At 48.8% G+C, this 23,302-nt stretch overlaps 1 protein-coding gene and 1 non-coding gene across 2 annotated transcripts in view; one reads left to right on the forward strand and one right to left on the reverse strand.

The window, feature by feature from the left end:
• Window positions 1-1,402, forward strand: part of ANO2 (anoctamin 2) — a 334,097-nt gene extending 332,695 nt beyond the window's left edge. Inside the window, exon 25 of the mRNA XM_068970582.1 lies at window positions 1,130-1,402. Within this exon, the coding sequence (XP_068826683.1) occupies window positions 1,130-1,402 (273 nt within the window). The remainder of the gene's footprint in view (window positions 1-1,129) is intronic.
• Window positions 1,403-21,973: 20,571 nt separating this feature from the next.
• On the reverse strand, window positions 21,974-22,046 carry TRNAG-UCC (transfer RNA glycine (anticodon UCC)). Its single transcript has one exon. It is a non-coding gene; the product is annotated as a tRNA-Gly (tRNA).
• Between the last annotated feature and the right edge of the window lie 1,256 nt (window positions 22,047-23,302).

The following is a 23,302-nucleotide window of genomic DNA, read 5'->3' on the forward strand; positions in this document are numbered from 1 at the left end:
TCCCAAGTCTTCCCTGGGCCCTTGTGGGTTCAAGGTCTAGCTGGGGGCACATTTAGAGCCTGGAAGACAGAGGGCAGGACTCTGGTGTCTCCTGCACTGTTGCCGACCTCGGGTCTAAGGAGAGGGGGGCATGTGAGCAGAAGATGGGCAGGTGGAGAACGAGGCCACAGCTGGAGGTTGGGGGGGATCAGGGGAGGACTGGGAACCAGAGTACCCGGGGAGGGGCCCTGAACTGGGCTGTGCGCCACAGCTGCCTGCGGGAAATAGTCACCCTCTTAAGTAGAAAATGCTCCCGGGAAGAGGGAGGGGGTCTCATCCTACCTTAGGGGAGGGGACGTGACCTCCCAGGGGAAAAAAGGAGCCAGTTAGAGGTGTGTACACAACCTCAGAACCCACGAAGGTAGGCAGGAAGCAGGGTCCAGGCAGGCTCTGTGGCTGGAGATGCTGTGATGGTTGAACAGGGCCCACCTCTGATATGGGGGGCAGAGGGCCAGCTGGGAGGAAGACAGGGGCCGCTGGTCCAGGGAGAGACCCTGAGGAGCCATCAGGCCTTATGGCCACTTCCTGAGAAGTTCAGGAGGGAGGGGGTCACATGTATTCCTATGGCCCATTCATGTTGATATATGGCAGAGGCCTTCACGATATTGTAAAGTAATTATCCTCCAATTAAATAAATAAATAAAATTTAAAGCTCTGGAGCCAGAGGCCTGGAGGCAAGAGCAAGACATGGAGGGTGGGTGGCAGACAGAGAGAGGAGGAGTGGAGAAGGCAAAGAAGGCATGGCTAAGAAGGGAAAGGCTACTCACTCCAGAATTCTGGCCTGGAGAATTCCATGGATGGTATAGTCCATGGGGCACAAAGAGTCGGACACAACTGAGCGACTTTCGCACACTACACACAATGCTGTCAGCCGGGCGTGGGAGGAGGACCCTGTCACTGCTCCACTTTCTCCTGGGGACCCCAAGGGACCATGATGCTCATTTGATGGCTGAGATCAGCCGAGGAGCCAGAGGAACCCAGAGGCCCCTGTCCCCAGTTCTGGGTCTGTGTCATCACCACCCCCTACCCACCCGGGGTCAGAACTCTCCAGCTGGGGCCTCTCCTCTCACCCCTCCCTCAACTCTCCCAGAACCTGGTGATGTTTCTGAGTGTCCTCGTGGACTGGATGATCCCTGACATCCCCACGGACATCAGCGACCAGATCAAGAGGGAGAAGAGCCTGTTTGTGGACTTCTTCCTGAAAGAGGAGCACGAGAAACTCAAGCTGACGGAGGAGCCGGCCCGGAGGAGCCAGAGCAGCGGCCACCGCAGCAGGAGGGGCCCAGCAGCCAGCCCGGCGCCCTCGGGCCGGAGCCAGCCGGGCAGCAGTACGTCCTCAGGGTCCCAGCACACCAGCGTGTGAGCCGGGGCACGGGGGCAGCAGAGACCAACACGGGGCTGTGCACCTGCACGGCGGGGTGTCCGTCCTTCCACAGGGTCGTGAAGACAGAGATTCGAGAAAGAAGGCGGAGGATGTGCGCAGGAGGAAAGGGAGTGATTCTGCTTCTCAGAAGCTTCGGCTTGGGTTTCTTTTAGGTCCTCTTTTGAGCTGTATCCCTCGGGGGTTTGGTACCCCCTTTCGCATCCATCAGTGAAAGAACTGGGTCTCTCCAGCCCAGGGTCCCAGGCACCTTGAGCCTGCCCCATGCTCTGCCCCCTCCCCAGGTCCCCTCTCCACATTTCGGTGGCCACAGGCCCTGAGCAGCACAGTCCAGGCCCTATTTCCAACCCATCATAAGTGATCTCACCTCCCTTCACCCTGAGAAAACCCTCTGTGTCACCATCACAGACTCAGTGGATGCAGCTGAAGCTCCCAGGCTGATGGCAATGACCTCTGGACCCAACTGAGGAGCCAAGGTCCAGCCCTGGGCTTGTCTCCAGTCCATGTCCCGGGGATGCTTTGAGCTCAGTGCAACTAACCATCCTTTTATGCAGGTTCAGGTTTAAAATAATAAACTGAGACATTCTTTATAAAGATGCATCTCCTTGTCTTTGGTTCTCTCTCGCTTACTCTGCGCTAGTATTTATGGAGCCCCTGCCGTGTGGAAGCATGGTTTTCAGACTAGCAATCCAGAAGAGAAGAGACAGAATGCATGGAGCTACATTCTGGGAGAGATAGACAATGAGCTGATGTATGTGCAGCATTTCAGACTTAATAAGAAACGTGAAATAGAACAAGGGAGACAGGAAATGGGGAGAGAGGGCACGGAAGGAGGGGTTTGCCATTTTATGTATGAATTAACGACGAATCCACAAGGGTCCAGAGATGACATCTTGCACAGCTAACGCTACTGGGAGATTTTCAAGTGCAGTTGGAGGCAAAGGCCAACATCACTTACCATGGCCTCTCGCATACCTCCGCCCACCAGCTGCCCACAGCCAGTTGTACTGTCCCTCCTTGGGGACCTGGCCCCAGTTCCCTGCAGGTCAGTGTGACCGGCGTCCAACTCAGACACAATGGGAGCTGTCAGGAAGGTCACACCCTCCTGGCAGGTGTTGGTCACTTTGACACACCGAAGTTTTAGATTGGTTTTCCAGTCTTTGATTTTTACGCCCACCATCTTTTTTCAACATTTTATCTCCTTGTTGGAGTCCTCTGTACTTTAGGAACATGTTCTTTCCAGAATAATGTTACTCTCCCTAACACACACCCTTCCATCCATGTATAGTCTACAGCACAGGAATCCGGCAGCTCTAAACTCTTACCTGAATCTATCATGGATAATCTAGAAGGGAGGTGGACTCCCCCTGCCCTCTGTAACCTTCCTCTCTCACATTTCCTGTGCCACTGAAGGCTGGACCTTTTCTTGCAGTGTGTTTTTTCTTTAACTTTTAATTTTATAGTGGAATATAGCCGATTAACAATGCTGTGATAGTTTCAGGTGGACTGCAAAGGGACTGTCTGCATGTGTTCATTCTCCCCCAAACTCCCCTCCCATCCAGGCTGCCACATGACATTGAGCAGAGTTCCATGTGTTGTATAGTAGGTCCTTGCTGGTGATCCATTTTTTAATATAGCAGTGTGTACATGTCCCGTCCAAACTCCCTAGCTATGCCTTCCCCCGATCCTCCCCACCTGGCAGCCATAAGTTTGTTCTCTAACTCTATGAGCTGAAGTGTGTGTTTTCAGCGATGCAGTCTTGCTGGTGAATGAGGTTGAACTGGGTACCACTTACGTCCTTTCCCACCCTAAGAAGTACAGTTCTGCAGACTCCCCACAGCACGGCACTCATAAAGAGTGTGGACCAGTGTGGATAACTCAGCTTACCTTCCATGAAACCAGTCTACTCACCTTTTGCATCCCGGCCCTGGCCAGCCACATCTCAGGTCTCCTAGCTCCCTCAAACCCAGGTACAGTGCACAGGTGTTCAGTTGTGTCCTACTCTTTGCGACCCCAAGGATGGCAGCCCTCCAGGCTCCTCTGTCCATGGGATATCCCCTGCAAGACTACTGGAGTGGGTTGTCAATTTCTGCTGCTGGGGATCTTCCCAACCCAGGGATCGAACACACATCTGCATTGTAGGCGGATTCTTTACCACTGAGCCACGAAGTCCTCAGCCCAGGTACATGTGTGTGTGTGTGTGCTAAGTCGCTTCCATCATGTCCAACTTCTTGCGACTCTGTGGACCATAGCCCACCAGGTTGCTCTGTCCATGGGATTTCCCAGGCAAGAATATTGGAGTGGGTTGCCTTACTCCCCTCCAGGGGATCTTCCCGATGCTGGGATCGAACCCGTGAATCCTGCAACTCCTGCATTGCAGGCAGATTCTTTACCACTGAGCCACTGGGGAAGCCCTCATCCTAGGTAAGCAATGTCCAAATTTCCACTCCGGCCCCCTCCCACGGGGGTATCCGCTCCGCTCAGCCACAGCAGAGGGCGCCAGAGAGCAGAACCCACCCTTCAAGGTTGAGCCACAGGTTCTGCAAAACAGAGCAGATGTTTCTTCACCAGGCAGCCCTGTCTGCACACCTGGCTCCCCACCCACCCTCCTCCACCTCCCCTTCCTCCTCTGCCCTGTCCCCTGCACAGCAGTGGATGACAGCGCCCCCGGAGCCACCTCCCTTCGGGAAGACAGACTCTCACCCAGACCAAGTGGATCACAACGACCCTTCCTGCCTCAGCGGTTCTTGCAGCTCTCTATGCAGAAAGGAAGTGCAAAGCGAAAGCCAGATGGGGATGCCAAAAGACAGCTCTACATATGAGTTCAGGGACCTTCGTGTTTCATGAAGCTTCTTTCTCTCCCTTTCTAACAGAGGCCAGGGGCTTCCCAGCCCGGATGTCTTCCTCAATTAGGGGGGTGAAGCCGCAGACCGTAAGGGGAATAGGCAGGCTTTTGACTCGGATCCCATATCATAAGCTGCTCTGAGTTTTCTCCAGCTCTGGTTGGCCTGCCTCGAATTCCTCAGGGAAGTGTGTGTCAGCTTCTATCAGGAACCACATCTGCCTGGTCTGAGTGGGGCTGCTCGCTGGGAAACGGATGAGGCCCCTACATAGGCCTCATCAACCCTCTTCCCTGGCCCACCTTCCCGCAGCACTCTCGGAAGTTTTTCTCAGTGTATCTCTCAGTTTTAAACTTGGTTGTCTCAGCTGTCAACCCCAGACTTTACTCCACTTACGTCCTTCCAATCTTTGCTTCTTGCTGCAGTTTCTTACCCACTGTCTTTTCATGAGACTTTTCCCGCTTTATCTGTCTTCTCAGGGGCCCCTGTCTCCTTCCAGAAACCTCCTGGAAGCTCCTCTCCACATAGCTGGCAACATAGGTGGAGTACTTTTCCAGATCATTATGTTGAAAGTAGATGGTGATGGATTTCCCTGGCGGTTGGTCCAGTGGTTGAATATCTACCTGCCAATGCAGGGGACTGGGTTCGATTCCCGGTCTGGGAGGATCCCACATGTCCCAGGGCAGCTAAGCCCGTGCACCACATCTACTGAGCCTGAACGCCCTAGAGTCCACGTTTTGCACCGAGAGAAGCCACTGCAATGAGAAGCCTGCTTACCGTAACTAGAAGAACAGCCCCCACTAGTTACAACTAGAGAATGCCTGCTTGTGGCAAAGAAGACCCAGCGCAGCCAAAAATAAATATAAATAAATAAAACAACAGAAATGATGGTAAATAAGCTTTTTAAAAAGTAGGTGGTATTTTTAACATTGGCCAATCCTAGCTTCGTGGGGCCAAAAGCTTCTATGATTTTAGGAACTCTCTTTAAGAAAAAAAATACCCTAAATTAAGAAATAAATTTAGTTACCAAGGTGAATATTTATCTAGTGTGAAAAGGCACATCGCAGCAAAATACACATTTTTAAGCTAACTCCAGAAACACCACAAAAGCCATAGCAAATAATTTCATTTTTAAATTAATTAATTGATGCACTCATCCTTATTACAATCCTGGCCCCTCCACACTATTCGTTTCAGGCTCTTTAACTGTCTTTTCATACCAATAGTTCCCAGCATCAGGGTCTTTTCCAATGAGTCGGCTGATGAATGACTGATGCTGGGAAAGGTTGAAGGCAAAACGAGAAGGCGGCAGCAGATGTTGAGATGGTTGGATAGCATCACCGACTCAATAGACATGAACTTGAGCAAACTCCGGGAGACAGTGAGGGCAGGGAGACCTGGCGTGCTGCAGTCCATAGGGTTAAAAAGAGTCGGACATGACTGAGCAACTGAACAACAGCCAATATTTCCAATAAGGGGAAGAGAAAGGAATCCAGCCTTTTCCTCTAGCAAGTCTGATCTACATTTAGCATTTTATTTTTGATAGACATTTAAAACATTTTGTTTTAGTTCCACAACTTATTGTTGGTCATTTCATGTGAATTTTAAGATGATGGTCAAATTTGGGAAAGCGTCTATCAAGTTCTTTACATAGATAAGCTCTAAGATTGTAAGGAAAGTTATGACCAACCTAGACAGCATGTTAAAAAGCAGGGACATTACTTTGCCAACAAATGTCCATCTATTCAAGGCTATGGTTTTTCCAATAGTCATGTATGGATGTGAGAGTTGGACTATAAAGAAAGCTGAGAGCCAAAGAATTGATGCTTTTGAACTGTGGTGTTGGAGAAGAATCTGGAGAGTCCCTTGGACTGCAAGGAGATCTAACCAGTCCATCCTAAAGGAGATCAGTCCTGAGTGTTCATTAGAAGGGCTGATGTTGAAGCTAATACTCCAATACTTTGGCCACCTGATGCAAAGAACTGACTCCTTGGAAAAGACCCTGATGCTTGGAAAGATTGAAAGTGGGAGGAGAAGGGGACGACAGAGGATGAGATGGTTGGATGGCATCACTGACTCAATGGACATGAGTTTGAGTAAGCTCCGGGACTTGGTGATGGACAGGGAGGCCTGGCATGCTGCAGTCCATGGGGTTGCAAAGAGTTGGACACGACTGAGTGACTGAACTGAACTGAAGATTGAAAAAAAAATTGTTTCAGACATTTTGAAAGCATATTCACCTCTATGCTCTGTCTATCCTTATAGTGCTGGGCTCCTTGGGAGGGGCCTTGGAGCTAAAACTTCACTCACTTCACCATCATGTACCTCTCGGCGTCAGCCCTGTTTTGAGATCCATTGCAACTGAAACGTGGAGTTCACACCAACTCTTAGGACTCCAGCGCCGGGGTGCAGGCTTCTGTTTCTTGGATATGACACCTCCCTCAGAGGTCCACCGCCCCTGGGTGCTCTCCTGGAGGCCCACGGAGTTAAGTCAGTGATGCGGATAATACAGAAAGTCCCCTACTATGAACAAGAGTGTGTTCGTAAGTCGAGTTTTTTCATAAGTCCAACAAATTTAGCCTAGGTACCCAACTAACACAGTTGGCTACATAGCACTGCACTGTAATAGGGTTACAATACTTTTCGCATAAAAAACAAACAAAAAATAAAACATTTTTAATGTCACAGTACTGTACCTTGAAAAGTATGATTGTGCAGTACAACAGCTGGCACACAGAGGCTGGCATCGAGTGACCAGGCAACAAGAGTTACTGGCTGGAGGAGGGAGAGGAGGCAGGAGACGGTAGAGCTGAAGGATCATCAGCATTGGGAGACGGAGGGAAAGCTGCCCTTTCACTCACTTCTGATGTTGACGGAACGCATTCGCATCTTTAAGCGTTCACAACTTTAAAGTTCGTATGTAATGACATGAGGACAGTTGCCACTCACGGAGCAATTAGCGGGGGCCAGTTCCTCCACTAAGACCTGCACACCCTTCACCATCTTTAATCCTCACAACCTCCCGGGAAGTGTCTTTATTTCCACCTCACACAGAAGCCGTGGGAGCCACACCACCAGCTCGGATTGCAAGCCCTCCTTTTCCTGTGAGTCACTTGAGCGCCCACATGACTGTTAACAAAGTTGAACCAAGAGGCCATCAGTATCTCCTCGTCCTGCCTTGGGTTCCTCCAGGTTCCCCAGGACCTACTCATCCCAAGGGGCCTGCTGGAGGCCCCCTGAGAAGACAACAGGGGCGTGCCGTCTTCTTCGGCTGGTGTCACACTGTGCTAGGAGAGTGTTATGGGCTGTTGCACATCAGCGCCCGTGGTGAATTACTTCTTATTTATTTATTTATTTATCTATTTTTGACACACTGGGTCTTCTAGTGGCCTTTTCTAATTGCGGTGAGTGAGGACTACGCTCTAGTTGTAGTGAAGAGGCTTCTCATTGTGGTGGCTTCTCTAGTTGGGGAACAGGGCTATAGGGCTCGAGGGCTTCACTAGTTGCAGCCCAAGGACCCATATGGGCTTAGTTGCTCCATGGCATCTTCCCAAACTGGGGACTGAACCTGTGTCCCTTGCACTGGCAGACAGGTTCCCAACCACTGGACCACCAGGGAGGTCCCTGAACTATTTCTGACTACAACAAAGTCGCATCCCACAGTTATCCCCCAGGGCTCTCTGCCTCACCCCCAAGTACCAAACTCAGGCGCTTCTCAGAACTCCCAGGTCTTGAAGCCAGTTCCCTCTGGCACTAGTGGTAAAGGATCTGCCTGTCAATACAGGAGATGCAAGAGACCGGGGTTTGATTCCTGGGTCAGGAAGATCCTCTGGAGGAGGGCATGGCAACCCACTCCAGTATTCTTGCCTGGAGAATCCCGTGGACAGAGGAGCCTGGCGGGCTACAGTCCATGACGTCGATTGGGGTTTATGAGTTGGGGGTGGGGGGCGGATCTCTGAGTGTCAAGGAGAATCAATTCACTTCCTTCCTCCAAACCAAACTGAACCAAAGCGTTCGCCTCTCAAGCTGCAGAAGCTCCCACACTCCCTCTGCTCTGGGCAGCCTCTGGGGTATCCAGAAGGAAAGCTCTGTGCAGCCTTCCCTGAACTCAGAGCCTCTAACCTCAGAGGGCAGTGCTGGTGGGAAGGACAGGGTTGCGGGGCTAACACCATCACACAGAGGACTGTGGGGCTAGGAGAAGCTCTGTCTCTGCTCAGTGAGGTGGAGGCTGCACCTGCTGGCCCCCGAGCCTGGGCCCCCACCTCTCATTGGATAAAGAGAAGGTTCAGCCCCCAGCTGTCTGGGGCCAGCCCCATGGGGATGGAGTCTTTCAAGTGATGCCCAGGAGATATGTTCCAGCAGCACACTTGGTGCTCTAAGACATTCTCCAAGCTGCTCAAGGACACAGAGAGAATACATTCATGAACCGAAGGTGAAATCTGGTCTGACCAGGTCATGCTATTTCTTCTATGCCAGGCTGCCATCGATTGTTTTTGCAAGTCTTCCCGCCAATTAGTTATTTATATAAACTCTCTGTTTGGCCGGACTTATTCGTCGTCATCTCTTCTGTATTCCTGCGTTCCTTTCCCGGGCTTTTGCTACATCTGGTTGCTCACTTCTGGTTTGCTGCCAGGAGCCCCTTGGTCTTATACCTGACCTCTGGTTCCCACCCACGGCTGCACACCTTGACTAGCCAGCCTTTCCTTCTACTGTATTTCACGGATCCAGTCCTCTCTCCCAGCCCCGGGTCTTCACTCTTCCATCGCTGAGCCACTGCCGCTCTGCCTGTGACCGGGGCAGGCTCAATGTTCCAGCACCCACCCTGCAGAAAGGTACGCACACTCACTCATGGGCTTGACTTCAGGAGAAATGGACATGCATGCCCAAGCCTCAGGACCCAAAGCCTGACACAGTCCCTGCCTCAGACTCATCACTGCCAGGGATGAGGGTAGGGGGAGGGAAGGCTGGCATCCCCCCTGGTTGGTGAGAAGATGGGTCAGTAAGGAGGCTTTCATCAGAAAGTGACAGTGACCAGCCACGGCCCTCCCCTCTCCAGACCCCATTGCCTCAAGTGCCTCAGCTTTAGCACAGAGAACCAGAGCTGGGACTTCTCTGGTGGGCCAGTGGTTAGACTCTGTGCTCCCATTGCAGGAAGCACAGGTTCCATCCCTGGCTGGGGACCTAAGATCATCCCCAATGCTGTACGGCCAAAAAGGGAAAAAAAACAAAAAAGCCAGGCCAGGGATGAAAATAGTGAAAATTACTTTTTATTGTTTGTTCATTTAATGAAAAAGAAACTCAAGTGGCAGTAGCATTTCTTGCTTCCGGAGAACTATCGAGGACAAAGATATAATCAGGCAATTCACAGAAAGGAACAAAACTCACCTTTGCTGGTAATCATAACAAACTTGGGGCATGGGAGCTGTACAGATGGGCAAAATGTTTTAAAATGTGGCTAAAACTGTTGTATAAACCTTTTTTATTCTGTGATGTAATCAGCTTTAATTTTTGAATACTTTTTAAAACATTGAGTTATAGTTGATTTACTATGTTGCATTAGTTTCAGATGTACAGCAAAGTAATTCAGTTATATATGTGTGTATATATATTTATTCTTTTCAGATTTTTTCCCTTATATGTTATTACAAAATACTAAGTATAGATCTCTGAGCTGTAATATTAAAATAATTTTATCCTCAATAACAAATGACCACTGTCCCCCTGAAGACTCCCAACCAAAAGTATTCTGAGGCCACCCCAATACTTCCTCCAGGCCCCCTGATCTTCAACATGATCTTGGAAATAAAAGAAGGATGCTTGTCACAGCAGGGGACCTGGGGACCCTGGAATCAGTAGGCATCCAGGCTGTGCCAAGTGCAAAGTGTTTAATCAAGTCTGCATAAAAGCACCATTTCCCAGATGCCTAACCCTGGAAGTCCCATCAGTTCCTGCTTGCCCACCACCCTACCCGCCCAGAGACTCCCCTTCTGGCAGCTTAGAATCCTTGGATTTGCTCAGGGCCTGTGAGTGGGGTTGCCCCCTCTTGTCTCAAGGCTCTTAAGCCACTGCAGGTGGCCAACGTAAACAAACCCGAGCGCAATCGGCTGACTCCATGCCAAAGGAAACAAGCTGGGTAGCTGCCTACCTTCGCCTTGATTCCAGAACACAAGCCAGATCCAAGATGGGAAAAGCTTTGGCGTCTGTCAAGTTGGCTTCTCTGTGGAAATCTTATCAAAAACTTCTGGACCTTCCAGATTTCCTGACGAGTCTGTAGAAAGGCAAAGGTGGGCATGTCTCCAGCTCCCCTCTTCCTCCCCCGCCCCAACCCCCTCAATCCTAGTCCCTTCCTGAAGGAAGAGGTGATTATCATTCCTAATCTAATCCTGGGGGTATGTATTAATCACAGCTGACCCTTTTCCACATCCCCAAAGCCCTGGAGACCCTCTGCCTTTATTATGTTTTAGTGAATATACTCTGAGCCAATTTGGGGCTTTCCAATTGACTCATAGTATGGTGGCTAAGACCCACTTGCTAAGATCCCTCTGCACGGTTGGGTAGACCAGTTGAAGTTGACAGTGATAAAATCGAGACATTAACTGAGAACAATCAACATTATACCACTTGGGAGATAGCTGACGTACTCAACACGTTCAAATCAAGTGTTGAAATCATTTGCACCAGCTTGGTTATGTTCATCACTTTGATGTTTGGGATGTTTGGGGACCTTATGTTTTTTCAACAACATATGATGTGCTTACGCACCAAGGAGCCCAGCATATGTTTATGACCACCTGCTATCTTGTCCATGTGACACATCCTTTGCAGGACAGAAAGGACAGTGCTCACTATTTTCCCCACCTATGTGTATTCAAGTCCATCTCCTCTCTCCCTCTTGCTCAAAAAGGACTTTGAGATGCAAAAATGTACCAAACTCTGGCCCAGGCGGTGGTGATGTGACTCAGAGAGACACACTGATAGTCTTCTTGGCTTGCAGGTCTTTCTGGAGGTCACCTCACTCATCCCACCACCTCCAGGCCGGGAACCATATCAAGCTAATCCCAGACTATATGCCCACGACCAAACGGGCAAAGGAGCCAGGAACCTGGGATCCATCGGTCTGAGATGAGAGGAAACCATGTTCCAGGAAAAAGAGAATGGCCATTGGGCTGGATCATGGAGACCAGCCTCCTGACGCCACATAGGCTGTGACCAGAGGTGGCCAGCTGCAGCCCAGCATCTTTGCAGCCTTGGTCACGGTTGATTGGTGTAGGAACCATGGGCGAGAGAACAGTGGACTAATTACAGAGAAATTAATGCAGTGTTTATCTGATTCAAAGTTGCTTGCAGGCAGTGAAATTGCACAGTTACTAGGAAGGATGTCCCAGTAACGGGAGGTGGCTTTGGTGGGAATTCTGAGGATCGTGTTCCTGAGGGTTGAGGGACAGCCCCACGGCTTCAATCTTTTCTCTCCTGAAGCCTTTGTGCTTGAGGTTCCTTTGCCTGAAGCTCTCCCATCACTAGTTCCCTGATTGTATTTGAGTCTCAGCTCAAATATTACTTCCTCAGAGTGGCCTTCCCTCATCATCTTCCTGGGGTGATTCTGAAGTTGGGGCGAGCACACCCTGGTGATGTGGCCTCCTGTTGGGAGAACAGACACAGGAAAGGAGCTTCTGGGCCCCAAGCTTTGCCATCTCTTCCAGGTGACCTGAGGGTCCTCACCTTAGCTTGGTTCCTGGAAGTCTTTCCTGACAGCCCCGAGGTCCCCAGGCAGTGACACAGAATGGCCTCTGCCCGCTGTGTGCTCAGAAATGAGACAAGTCTTATTTAGAAAATGAGAAGGTGGTGGTGGTTCCAGATGGACTTTTCATTTGCCTTCTGACATCCACAATCTGTGCATCCAAGATGCTGAAGATGCTTGGGGAGAGTTCAGTTCAGTTCAGTTCAGTTCAGTCACTTAGTCACTCTTTGTGACCCCATTAATCACAGCATGCCAGGCCTCTCTGTCCATCACCATCTCCCGGAGTTCACTCAAACTCACGTCCATCGAGTTGGTGATGCCATCTCATCCTCTGTCGTCCCCTTTTCCTCCTGTCCCCAATCCCTCCCAGCATCAGACTCTTTTCCAATGAGTCAACTCTTCGCATGAGGTGGCCAAAGTATTGGAGTTTCAGCTTTAGCATCAGTCCTTCCAAAGAACACCCAGGGCTGATCTCCTTTAGAATGGACTGGTTGGATCTCCTTGCAGTCCAAAGGACTCTCAAGAGTCTTCTCCAACACCACAGTTCAAAAGCATCAATTCTTCGGTGCTCAGCTTTCTTCGCAGTCCAACTCTCACATCCATACATGACCACTGGAAAAACCATAGCCTTGACTAGACGGACCTTTGTTGGCAAAGTAATGTCTCTGCTTTTCAATATGCTATCTAGATTGGTCATAACTTTTCTTCCAAGGAGTAAGCGTCTTTTAATTTCATGGCTGCAGTCACCATCTGCAGTGATTTTGGAGCCCCCCCAAAATAAAGTCTGAGACTGTTTCCACTGTTTCCCCATATATTTCCCATGAAGTGATGGGACCAGATGCCATGATATTAGTTTTCTGAATGTTGAGCTTTAAGCCAACTTTTTCACTCTCCTCTTTCACTTTCATCCCTGGGGAGAGTAGGTTATACTAATCCCAGGTACTGGTTTGGAATATGCCTAGGATTGGTATAAAGCCCCTTGCTGGCAAGTCTCAGCATTGCATCCAGGAAGCTGTCCTCCCTGCTTCTCCAGACTCCATGGTGGCAGACAGTTATCATCTCTGTCTTACAGATGAGGTGCCAAGACTTACCTCGTTCTCGTAAGTGGGAAGTTAGCCCCCTAGACCTCTATGTCCAGTGTCCCCTCCCTCCGGCACATCAGCTCACGCCCTTAGCCAGGTGGCTACAGCATCAGGGCTTCCCTGGTGGCTCACATGGTAAAGAATCTGCCTGCCATGCAGGAAACCTGGGTTCGATCCCTGGATCAGGAAGACGCCCTGGAGAAGGAAATGGCAACCCACTCCAGTATTCTTGCTTGGAGAATCCCATGGACAGAGGAACCTGGTGGGCTACAGTCCATGAGGTCGCAAAGAGACACGACTGAGTGACTAACACTTTGATTTTTCAGTACAGCATTCAACAAAGGGCTCTTGCTGACTGGCTAAGAAGATCCCTGGAGAAGGGGGTCAGTCCTGGTGTGTGCTCTTTGCCCTCTCGCTAACCTCAGACACTGCTCATCCTGGGGCCAGCAGACCTTCTGTGACCCTTAAGATTGGGGGTAGCATGAGTGCTATTCCCTCAGTTCTCTCCCAGTTTCACACACATACACACACACGCACATGAGCTCATGCCATGGGGATCATAAATGCCTTCTTCCAAATTTTCTGTCTGCTCAGATGTTCTTTCCTGAGTTGTACATGTGATGACAAGGCAGAGATAAGGGAGTGAGATGGAGGGGAAAGTACCTTCTAATCTCATTGTCTGTGCTGTCTCAATGTGTCAGAAGAATTCCACTTGTGTTGAGTTACCTACTGATGCAGGCATGTAAGAGATTGTTGGTCCAGGGGATATTTTTTGTGAGCATTAGACTCTAATCTATTAGTTGACAAGTCTGCACGGAGCCTCTGCCCTCTGCATGGTTTGGAACAAAGTGTTAGTGGGATACAGAGCGTGAAGGTCCTGGTAATTAGATGGGAAATTAGACTGATGTATTTGAGAAAACATTCTCAGGAAGCAACACCCGGTGCTAACTTTGTGAACAAATGAAATCTTAGTGGGCAAAGAAGGGGTAACTGTTGCCATTTGAACTGAGACAAGGCGGGTGACTGGGTTTTCTACCAATGGAAAAGAGGTGGGAAGTTTCCAGTTGCCCAGGCATTAGCTTGCTGGGCTAGATGGTGTGGTGACTGCAGAGGCAGAGAGGGCCGTGTAGATAGACAATGAATAAAATATGGATTAGGGCATGGCGCTTTATAAAATTCTAGAAATCTCTCAGGAAGGGCTATGAATCAATCAACAAATCAGTAAGCATTTGTAGAGTTCCCACCATGGTCTAGTAACTAGTGGTTCAGGATGTATGGGCTTCCCAGCTAGTGCAGTGGGAGAAGAACCTGCCTGCCAATGCAGGAGACCCGGGTTCAATCCCTGGGTTGGGAAGATCCTTTGGAGGAGGAAATGGCAACCCACTCCAGTATTCTTGCCTGGAGAATCCCAAGGACAGAGAATCTGGAGGGCTACAGTGCATAGCGTTGCAAAGAGTCAGACCTGACTGAGCACAGCACAGCAGAAATGTATATGACACAGGCTGAGCACTGACATGAAAAATAGAATCACTGGAGAAGACATTTGGCATAATGAAGTAAATCTGCATAAATCAAATGGGAAGCCATGAGTCCTGGCCTGGAGATATCTCTGGTAGACCATGGTCCCCTTTGCAGTCAGGGGTGGATCAATAACTGATTCTCCTTCGTAGGTTAGTGTGAGTGCTCCCAGGTCAAGGTGTTACAAGGAGGGTGTGACTTCTCCACTGCTGTTCCCTTCTGCCACTTGGATGCAGAGGGACCAGTAGAAGGAGACTGGACCCTGAGTTGGAGTCTTGCTGACCAGGAGCGTCTTCACTGGACGGGAGTCAGAGGTATACTTCTATTGTGTCCAGTTACAAAGTGTTAAGAATTGGTTATTAGAGTAGGGAGTACTTTCTTGGCTCTTTGCATTTGGCACCCCCCGCAATGAGATCAGGTAATCTTTCAGCAGCATTTTCTGGGACCCTGATCTAGGACTGAGGACGCACAAGGGGCTTACATGAGGAGATTGTGAAGAGTCAGAACTTAGGTCGAAATGACTGTATCTGTTGCTCAGGGCTTTCTGACTCTTTCCTCCTCCCTCTTGTGCACCCAGGAGGGCACCAGTCCCTATTCCTGCCCACTTCTTTCCCCTGAAAGCTCAGAATGACCCAGACAGATGACACATTCCCCCTTCTATTTCCCATAGATCCTCTCATAGGAGAATCTGATTGATTACAGAAGAACGGTCTCTGACCTTTTCTTTGCTGTCTGTTGACTATTAGAAGATCCTAGATTATGCATATACATTTGCCACAGGGTCATCAATACATTGAATGCAGTTTCATAATTTAAGATGCTACTTGTACCACATAGCTTTCTGAAAACCATTTGCGTCATTTCCCCAGAAGGGCATAATGAATGGGAGATGATTATTAATTGTTACTAATTATTCATAATTAATGAACCAGAAGTGGATCACGAGGAGAGGGGAAATAAAGGGTTCGAGTGGGTGAGTGAGTAGGGAGTGGGTGTGCTCAGGTTTGAAGGACCCTCCAGACCCCACAGGCAGGTCTGCAGGCCTCCCTGTGTGGACAGCCTTGGCAGAGCGGGGCAGCATGGCCTCAGAACCCTTGCTTTCCGCATTCCAGACATCCCTCTCCGGGGTCCCCACACCCTGATCCAGTTCCTCACCAGTGCTGCCTGGAGCCCATGATACCCTCTTCCAGGTGCCAGGTGATGATGCAAACTGTTCCAGGCTTAAATTATTTCTCTTCTCAAGATCAAAAACTTTATGTATAAAGGGTCTTCTGAATTCTGAAAAAATAATTAAGGCTCCAAAGAAGGAATGACTGGATGATTCAACAATGTAAGGTAATACGACATAAAATGGTGTAATCACTTTAGAAAATTGTGTGCTGTTTGTCCCAAAGCTAAAATACACATTCCCTGAGGGCCACTCCTAAGAGTTCATTCTTCAGAATACACTAAACAGATATGCATATATTTATGCAACAAAAGACACATAAAAAATGTTCATACCAGCCTGATTCATAATGACCTCGAGCTGGAAACAAGTTCATGTCCATCGTCAGTGTGTGTATAAATAAATTGTGGTCAATTCATTGATGGACTACTACATGGCAAAGAAAAACACAAACTTTGCTGCATCCAACAACAAGGATGAATCCCGTGGGTGTGACACCGAACAAAACTAGCCAGATATACAAGATATTTACAGTATAATTTCAATTATAAATATCTTAAAGATGGTTAAAAAAAGTATTTTTATGAAAAACAAAGAGTACTGGCTGCTTTTGGAAATCACTGGCTGGGAGGGCAGGAGGAAGGCTTCTAAGAGCATGAAGGTGTCTCCTTGGGGTCCAGAATGTTCTGTGCCCCTGACTTGGGGATGGTTTCATGTGCTTTAGGTTTATGTACCTTACTGTATGCATAGGGCTTCCTTGGTGGATTATTGTGTAAACACTGAGTGTACTATACTTTTTTAATAAGATTAAAGGAAGCTTTGGGGCTTCCCTGGTGGTCCAGTGGCCAAGACTCCATGCTCCCAATGCAGGGGGCCTAAGTTCAATCCTTGGTCAGGGGTCTAGATCCCAAATGCTGAAACTAAGACCCAGTGCAGTCAAATAAATAAATATTTAAAAAAACCATAACGGCAGGGGGCAACTGAGGAACTTTAGGCCTAGCAGCCACCAGTGGAACAGAAGACGCTGGCTTGCACTGAGCCCTGTGGAGGGGGCTGGAGGTTCCATCATGGTAGACTTCAAGAGGCTTTGGACACCACACGGGAAGCCCTGCTCTTCACCTCCTATTCCTTCTGTATGAGAACTGACTGCATCTCAAACGGAACCAGACGCGTAAAAGCTCGGACCACCCCATTCTGGGCAGAGAAGCAGTGCTACGTGCCTGGCATACTCCCCTGGTCCATCCTCTCTCCCACTCTGCCAAGTAAACGTTTCCTTATCTCTTTTCTCCCCTCAAACCTTCAATGGCTGCTGCCTCGTACTCACTCTCCTTCACTGAGAAGGCAGGAACCGTAGGAAGTCAGCCTCTCCCCCACACCCACGCCACATCCTCCAGCCTCCAGCACTCTCCCAGGTGGCCATACCCTTCCTACCAGACGCCAGCCTCTCCTCTGCTCAAGTGGGCAGCCGGCCCCTCCAGTATCACCAGTTTTCCTCTCTTGAGTCTTTCCTATCAGCACACAAGCAAGGTGTAACACCTCCCATCTTAAAATAAAAACTCCTCCCTCCAACTATTGTTCATTTAGTTTCCATCCTTGGGTCGGGAAGGTCCCCTGGAGAAGGGAATGGTAACCCGCTTCTGTGTCTGGGAAATCCCATGGACAGAGGAGCCTGTGGGGCTACAGCCCATGATGTTGCAAACAGTCAAACAGGACTGAGTGCCTAACACCTTTAGAGTAAAAGCTCTCCAAAGGTTTGTAAGTCTTACCTGTCTCCACTGGCAAGAATTCCCCCCATTCTCTCTTGAGCCCTCAGCATCTGGCCCTTATCCTCACTGCCTGACATGGTCGCTGCATCCAATGACAGTTCTCAGTCTTCACCTTAGTTCATAAACAGCCGCATCAGTGGGCCATCCTTCCTCCTCCTTACTGTGTGTTCTTTATCTGTGTGCAGAGCCTGCTTCTCTCTTAATTTCCCCCTTCTTCACTGATGACTCTTGTGTCATCTCCTTTCCTCCATTTTTGTTTGGGGTGCATTATTTCCATTCACCCCAGGTTATTCCTTGGATCTTTTCTTTCCCTTATTAATTATTTCTTGGCTGTGCCGAGTCTTTGTCGCAGTGCCTGGCCCCTCTAGCTGCGGTGCACATGGCTTAGTTACCCCACAGAATGTGCAATCTTAGTTCCCCAACCAGGAATAAAAGTCACTCCCCGGCACAGGAAGGCAGATTGTTAACTCTGGACCACCAGAGAAGTCCTGAATCTTTTCTTTTCTCTCCCTCCCCTTACTGCATTATTTCTCATCCAGTGTCAGGGTTTTTAAATACAAACTCCAAACATTTATATCTTACTGCCCACTGGGCATGATATGAATATCTAATTTTATCTCAAATTTCATATCTCCCAAAGCAGATTCCTCTTGCTGGCTTCTGATCACAGCATACAGTGACCTTGCTCTCCAGTCGCTTGGGTAAAAAAGCCTTTGCTCGTCTCAACCCTCTAGTGCCTTTTTCAGTCCAAAGAGTCTGTCTTTCATCCAAATGCCAGGCGAAGACTCAACGGCCACCCACAGCCTTCTTCATCCCTGTTGATGGAAACTCCATCTTGCCAGTCGCTCAGATCAAAGACTCTGGCCTCGTCCTTACCTTCGCTCTTTCTCTCATGACCCATATTTGCACCATCAGCAAATACTGTCAGCTCTACTTTCCAGAACCTGCTGGCCACCTCTGACACTTTTAAACCACTGTCACCCCTGCAGGATTGTGAGAACAGCCTACCAGGCTTCGGACCTGAAGGTGTCCAGGAATTCCTCAGTAGCAGCTGGATATGGACATTCCAAGTGGGGGAGGGCTTTGTAACGAGGTCGTGGTGGGTGGCATTGGAGAGCCTGGAAAAGTGGCCATTTACCAACCAGTTTGGAAGGTTTTAGTGTTTTAATGATCAGTACTCCCATATATAGCCCATGTTGGGCTGAATATCAGCGTTGCTATTCCCATTTTTCCTTTCACTGGCCTCCTTCTTGCCACATGCCCAGCATACACGTGTGGGATGCTCCTCTCCACTGGACTTTCTCCCGAGTCTTGCAGACCTCTGCTCAGATGTCAACTTCTGGGCTTTCCTGGTGGCTAAGTGGTAAAGAATCCACCTGCCAATGCAGGAGACACGGGTTCGATCCCTGGTCCACGAAGATCATACCTGCTGAGGGGAAATTACGCCCGTGCGCCACAACTACTGATGCTGTGCTCTAGAGCCTGGGAACCACAACTACTGAGCCCATGCGCCACAGCTACTAAAGCCTGAATGCTCTAGAGCCTGTGCTCCACAACAAGAGAAGCCACCCCAATGAGAATCCCATGCATCGCAACTAGAGAGTAGCCCCCACTCAGTGAACTAGAGGAGACCATGCAACAGTGAAGTCCCAGCACAGCCAAATAAATAAGTACATGAATAAGCTTTTTTAAAAATGTCAACTTCTCAGAGAAGCCTGTCCTGACCACCAGAGCATTCCCATCGCCTCCATGTCCCTGGTCAGTATCATTTTCCAGAGCTCTCTCAACAACCTTCTCTGCCTTCTGTCCACTTGCTTAGTTTTAATTTTCTCTCTTCTACACTGGAATCTGCTTTCTGGGGGGAAGGAGCTTTGTCTTTCCCTCTGCTGCAGGTCCAGCGCCTGCTCCAGAGGAGGTGCTCAGTGAAATTGTTGAATGAACGAATAAAAGATCACTCTGTCACTAAATAAACCTAATCATTAGTACCAGCCATCCCTCATGCTAGGTTAAACTTGGGATAAGAAAGAGCTTTTGGTGAGTCGGAGCTACCCACTGGAGGAGTGAGCAGTTTCAAAGCTATGGAGTGCTTCCCGTTTGGGGAATCTGTGCATTATGCTGGGAAATCTGGGCTCCATCCATATGAGCTTCAAGTGATGCAGCTTAACCTCTTAGGGCCTCTGTGTTCCCATCTGCAAGATGGGGTGATAACCCATGACAAAGGGTTGTGGTGACAGAGTGTGCCAAGTCCGTATCATAACATCCCACATATATTAGGTGTACAGGGGTGGTTCCCTTGTCTTCCTTCTCATCCTTCCAAGGGTGCAGTGGTCCTCGTGCATGCTTAGTCTCTCAGTCATGTCTGGTTCTTTGTGACCCCATAGGCTGTAGCCCACCAGGCTCCTCTGTCCATGGAATATCTTTAGTGATTTTATTTATTTTTGGCTGTGTCGGGTCTTTGCTGTTGTGGGGGCTTTTCTCTAGTTGCAGTGCACAGATCTCTCATTGCTGTCACTTCTCCTGTTGTGGAGCACAGGCTCTAGGGTGTGCAGACTTCCGTAGTTGCAGCAATGTGCTCAGTAGCTGTGACTCCAGGGCTCCTGAGCTCAGGCTCAAGAGCTCCAGGCTCAATAGTTGTGGCACACAGGCTTAGGTGCTTCACAGCATATGGGATCTTCCTGGACCAGAGATCAAACCTGTGTCTCCTGCATTGGAAGATGGATTCTTTATCACTGAGCCACCAGGGAAGGCCCTGTCCGTGGAATTTTTCAGGCAAAGAATACTGGAGTGGGTTGCCATGCCCTCCTCCCGGGGATCTTCCTGACCTAGGGATTGAACCCACATCTCCTGTGTCTCTGCATAGCAGGTAGATTCTATACCTGCTGAGCTACTGGGGAAGTCCCGTGGTGGTCCTTGTTTGGACACATAGCTTCAAGGATGCAAGGGTAGGTGGGGCGGGTATGGAATCAGGCTGGGGCTGGAGATGGGGGTGGGAGCAGGGGTGGGAACTAGGCTTGCGAAGTTGAGGGCACAGAGCAGGCCCCATCTGTGCTGCCAGGCCTTCTGTGATGATCTGGGAGAAGTGACAAGCACGAACCCAGATCATGCATATTCAAAGCCCAGTCTGGTTCTCTGGCACAATGGGCAGAACAACCCAGCAGGTAACAGCTTGCCTCCTTGAGTCAAGCACGGAGTAACTGGGTCGTTTAGGTCTGAACTGAGGGAGCAGGATGGGATCCCAAACACTACATCTTTTCTTGGAATTCAGGTGGACTCTCTCTACATGAAGGGTTCATCCAAGATTCTCTGACTCCCAAGGTATGTTTGGATAGAATTCACCCAAGAGCTTGGAGGGGGAAAATGCATCCTTCTTTTCCTAACTGCTAACTGAATTGGAGCACATTCTTCTATTTTAGGTCCAGGCAACAATCCACTTTACTGTTGGTGGTGACTGTACCGGTGACTTTGTCTCCAACAGAGTTCACAGTTTCATGTCACACTCTAGTTGTTGCAAATGTCACAAAATATCAACATACTCATCATGACTTTGAAACAATGGTAGTTTTTAGAACTGCTATTGAATGCTTAACTAAAGACCTTGTTTATCTTTTTTTTTTCATCCTCTCTTGATAACTGTGTTTCAATATCTTTGGTTTCATTTGTAATCCTACGTGTTTCATTATATTCTTTGCTTTTTAAAAGCATCACTCTGAGAAGTGTCTATGGATTTCAACAGACTGCCAGAGTGATCTATGGCTCAGAACCCTTCTCTAAACCATCTGGAAGAGACAGATGAGCGTTGTGCTGTGTCTCGTGTGTGTGTGTGTGTGTGTTTGTCCATGGAACACATTCTCACAAGGATGTGTTAGCATTCCTAACTCAGAATAAACCATCAATTTAATTTCAGGAACTCCCTCCTTCAGGTCAAAGTTGGATCTTTTCCTCCTGTTTCAAAACCAGGTTGCAGGGAGTCAGCCCACCTGGAGAACAGCTACCTAGCCTTCTACCGTCACCATGGAGCCAGCTTCTCTTGAAGGTGACTATCTGGGTCAATGGACAGCTTATTCCTGTGCCCCATTTCCCTGCCATCATCCATCCATCCAGGACCCCACCGGCACTGACAGTCATCCTGAGTTTTTCCTCTTTCCCCATCTGTTATTCACAGAAGGTCTGAACTTCTTTTTAGATCCCAAAACTTCATTCTACTAAGAAAAACAGGACACGGTACCCTTGACTGAGAACTAGTGAGTTGTCAGGTCCTCATGTAAAGAGATGGGGGCTTCAGAAGGGCTCAGGAAACTGCTGATGTCAGCGTCCGTGTCCTCTGTCTCCACCAATACTTCTCTAGTTATGTTGGCAAGTCTCTTTGGTCTGAGAAGCCATCTTTGCTGTTTGTTGATATACATATATTTTTGGCTGCATCCTATGGTGTGCTGAATCTTACTTCCCCAATCAGGAATTGAACCCATGCCCTCTGAATTGGAAGTTCAGTGTCTTAACCACTGGACCACCAAGGATGTCCCTGCTGTTTGTTCATTTTAATGAGACAGGTAAAAGGTCAGCGAAGATAGGAGACAAAGATGACAGAATGGGATGTTCAGAATTGATCAAGAATACCCCAAATTTGGAGCTACTGAAGGCCAAGGATTTCCCTCCCCTCCTTTTCTGTCTTTGACTTGGCTCTAGAGAGAGGGACGGAGAAATAAAAATTCAGAGGTATAATGAGCAGATGGCTCAGGGATGAAGAACCCGCCTGCCAGTCAATGTAAGGGACATGAGTTTGATCCCTGGGTCAAGAAGATTCTCTGAAGAAGGAAATGGCAAAACAATCCAGTATTCTTGCCTGGAGAACCCCATGGACAGAGGAGCCTGGCAGGCTGCAGTCCGTGGAGTCACAAAAAGAATCGGACACCACTTAGTGATTAAACAAAAACAACAATGATCAGATACTCTCCTTGGCCCTGAGAATACAATGATAAATAAGAGAATGACTCTCCTCCTCCTCTGGAGGGGAAGATGAAATGTAACCAATGAGAAGAGAACAACATAAAGGGGAATATTAATGATAACCTTTTAGGTTGCAAAAGACAGAAACCTAATTCAAACTAGTTCAAAAACTTGATTTCTTGGCTTATCAATGAACTTAGTGAATATGTTAGCTTTCCGTAGATTCTGCTGCAGTAACAGCCACTCCCCAAGTCTCAGCCTCTTCCCTTTGCAAAGGTTTACTGCTCAACTCAGAGGTTTGAGTTTATTTTAACTCAGAGGTTAAAGTGTCTGCCTGCAATGCGGGAGACCTGGATTCAATCCCTGGGTCAGGAAGATCCCCTGGAGAAGGGAATGGCAACCCACTCCAGTATTCTTGAGTGGAGAATCCCATGGATGGAGGAGCCCGGTGGGCTACAGTCCATGGGGTCGCAAAGAGTCGGACAAGACTGAGTGACTTCACTTTCACTTTCTTTGCTCAACCAGGTTACATGTCCTTCAATAAGGTGAGAAGGACCCAGACTTTTCTTACCGGATGAGACTGAGAGACTGGTCTTTTTCTGGGTCTTGTGGAAGAGGAACAAAGCAACAGTAAAATCAGATATTCATTCTTCAAGCTTCTGACCCATAGCAGCATGGAAGGCTTCAGCTTGCATAGGTCAAATTCCCTCAGTGGTCAAAAGAGTCAGATTGTCCAAGCTGATGTCCGTGGAGGGGAGACCTATCCTCTTCCTACAAGAAAGAGCCTCATGGAGACCAGTCACAAAGGGTCCAACCCTGAAGGGCA

This window comes from Capricornis sumatraensis, chromosome 4 (genome assembly GCF_032405125.1).
Source record: "Capricornis sumatraensis isolate serow.1 chromosome 4, serow.2, whole genome shotgun sequence".
NCBI classification, from domain to species: domain Eukaryota; kingdom Metazoa; phylum Chordata; class Mammalia; order Artiodactyla; family Bovidae; genus Capricornis; species Capricornis sumatraensis.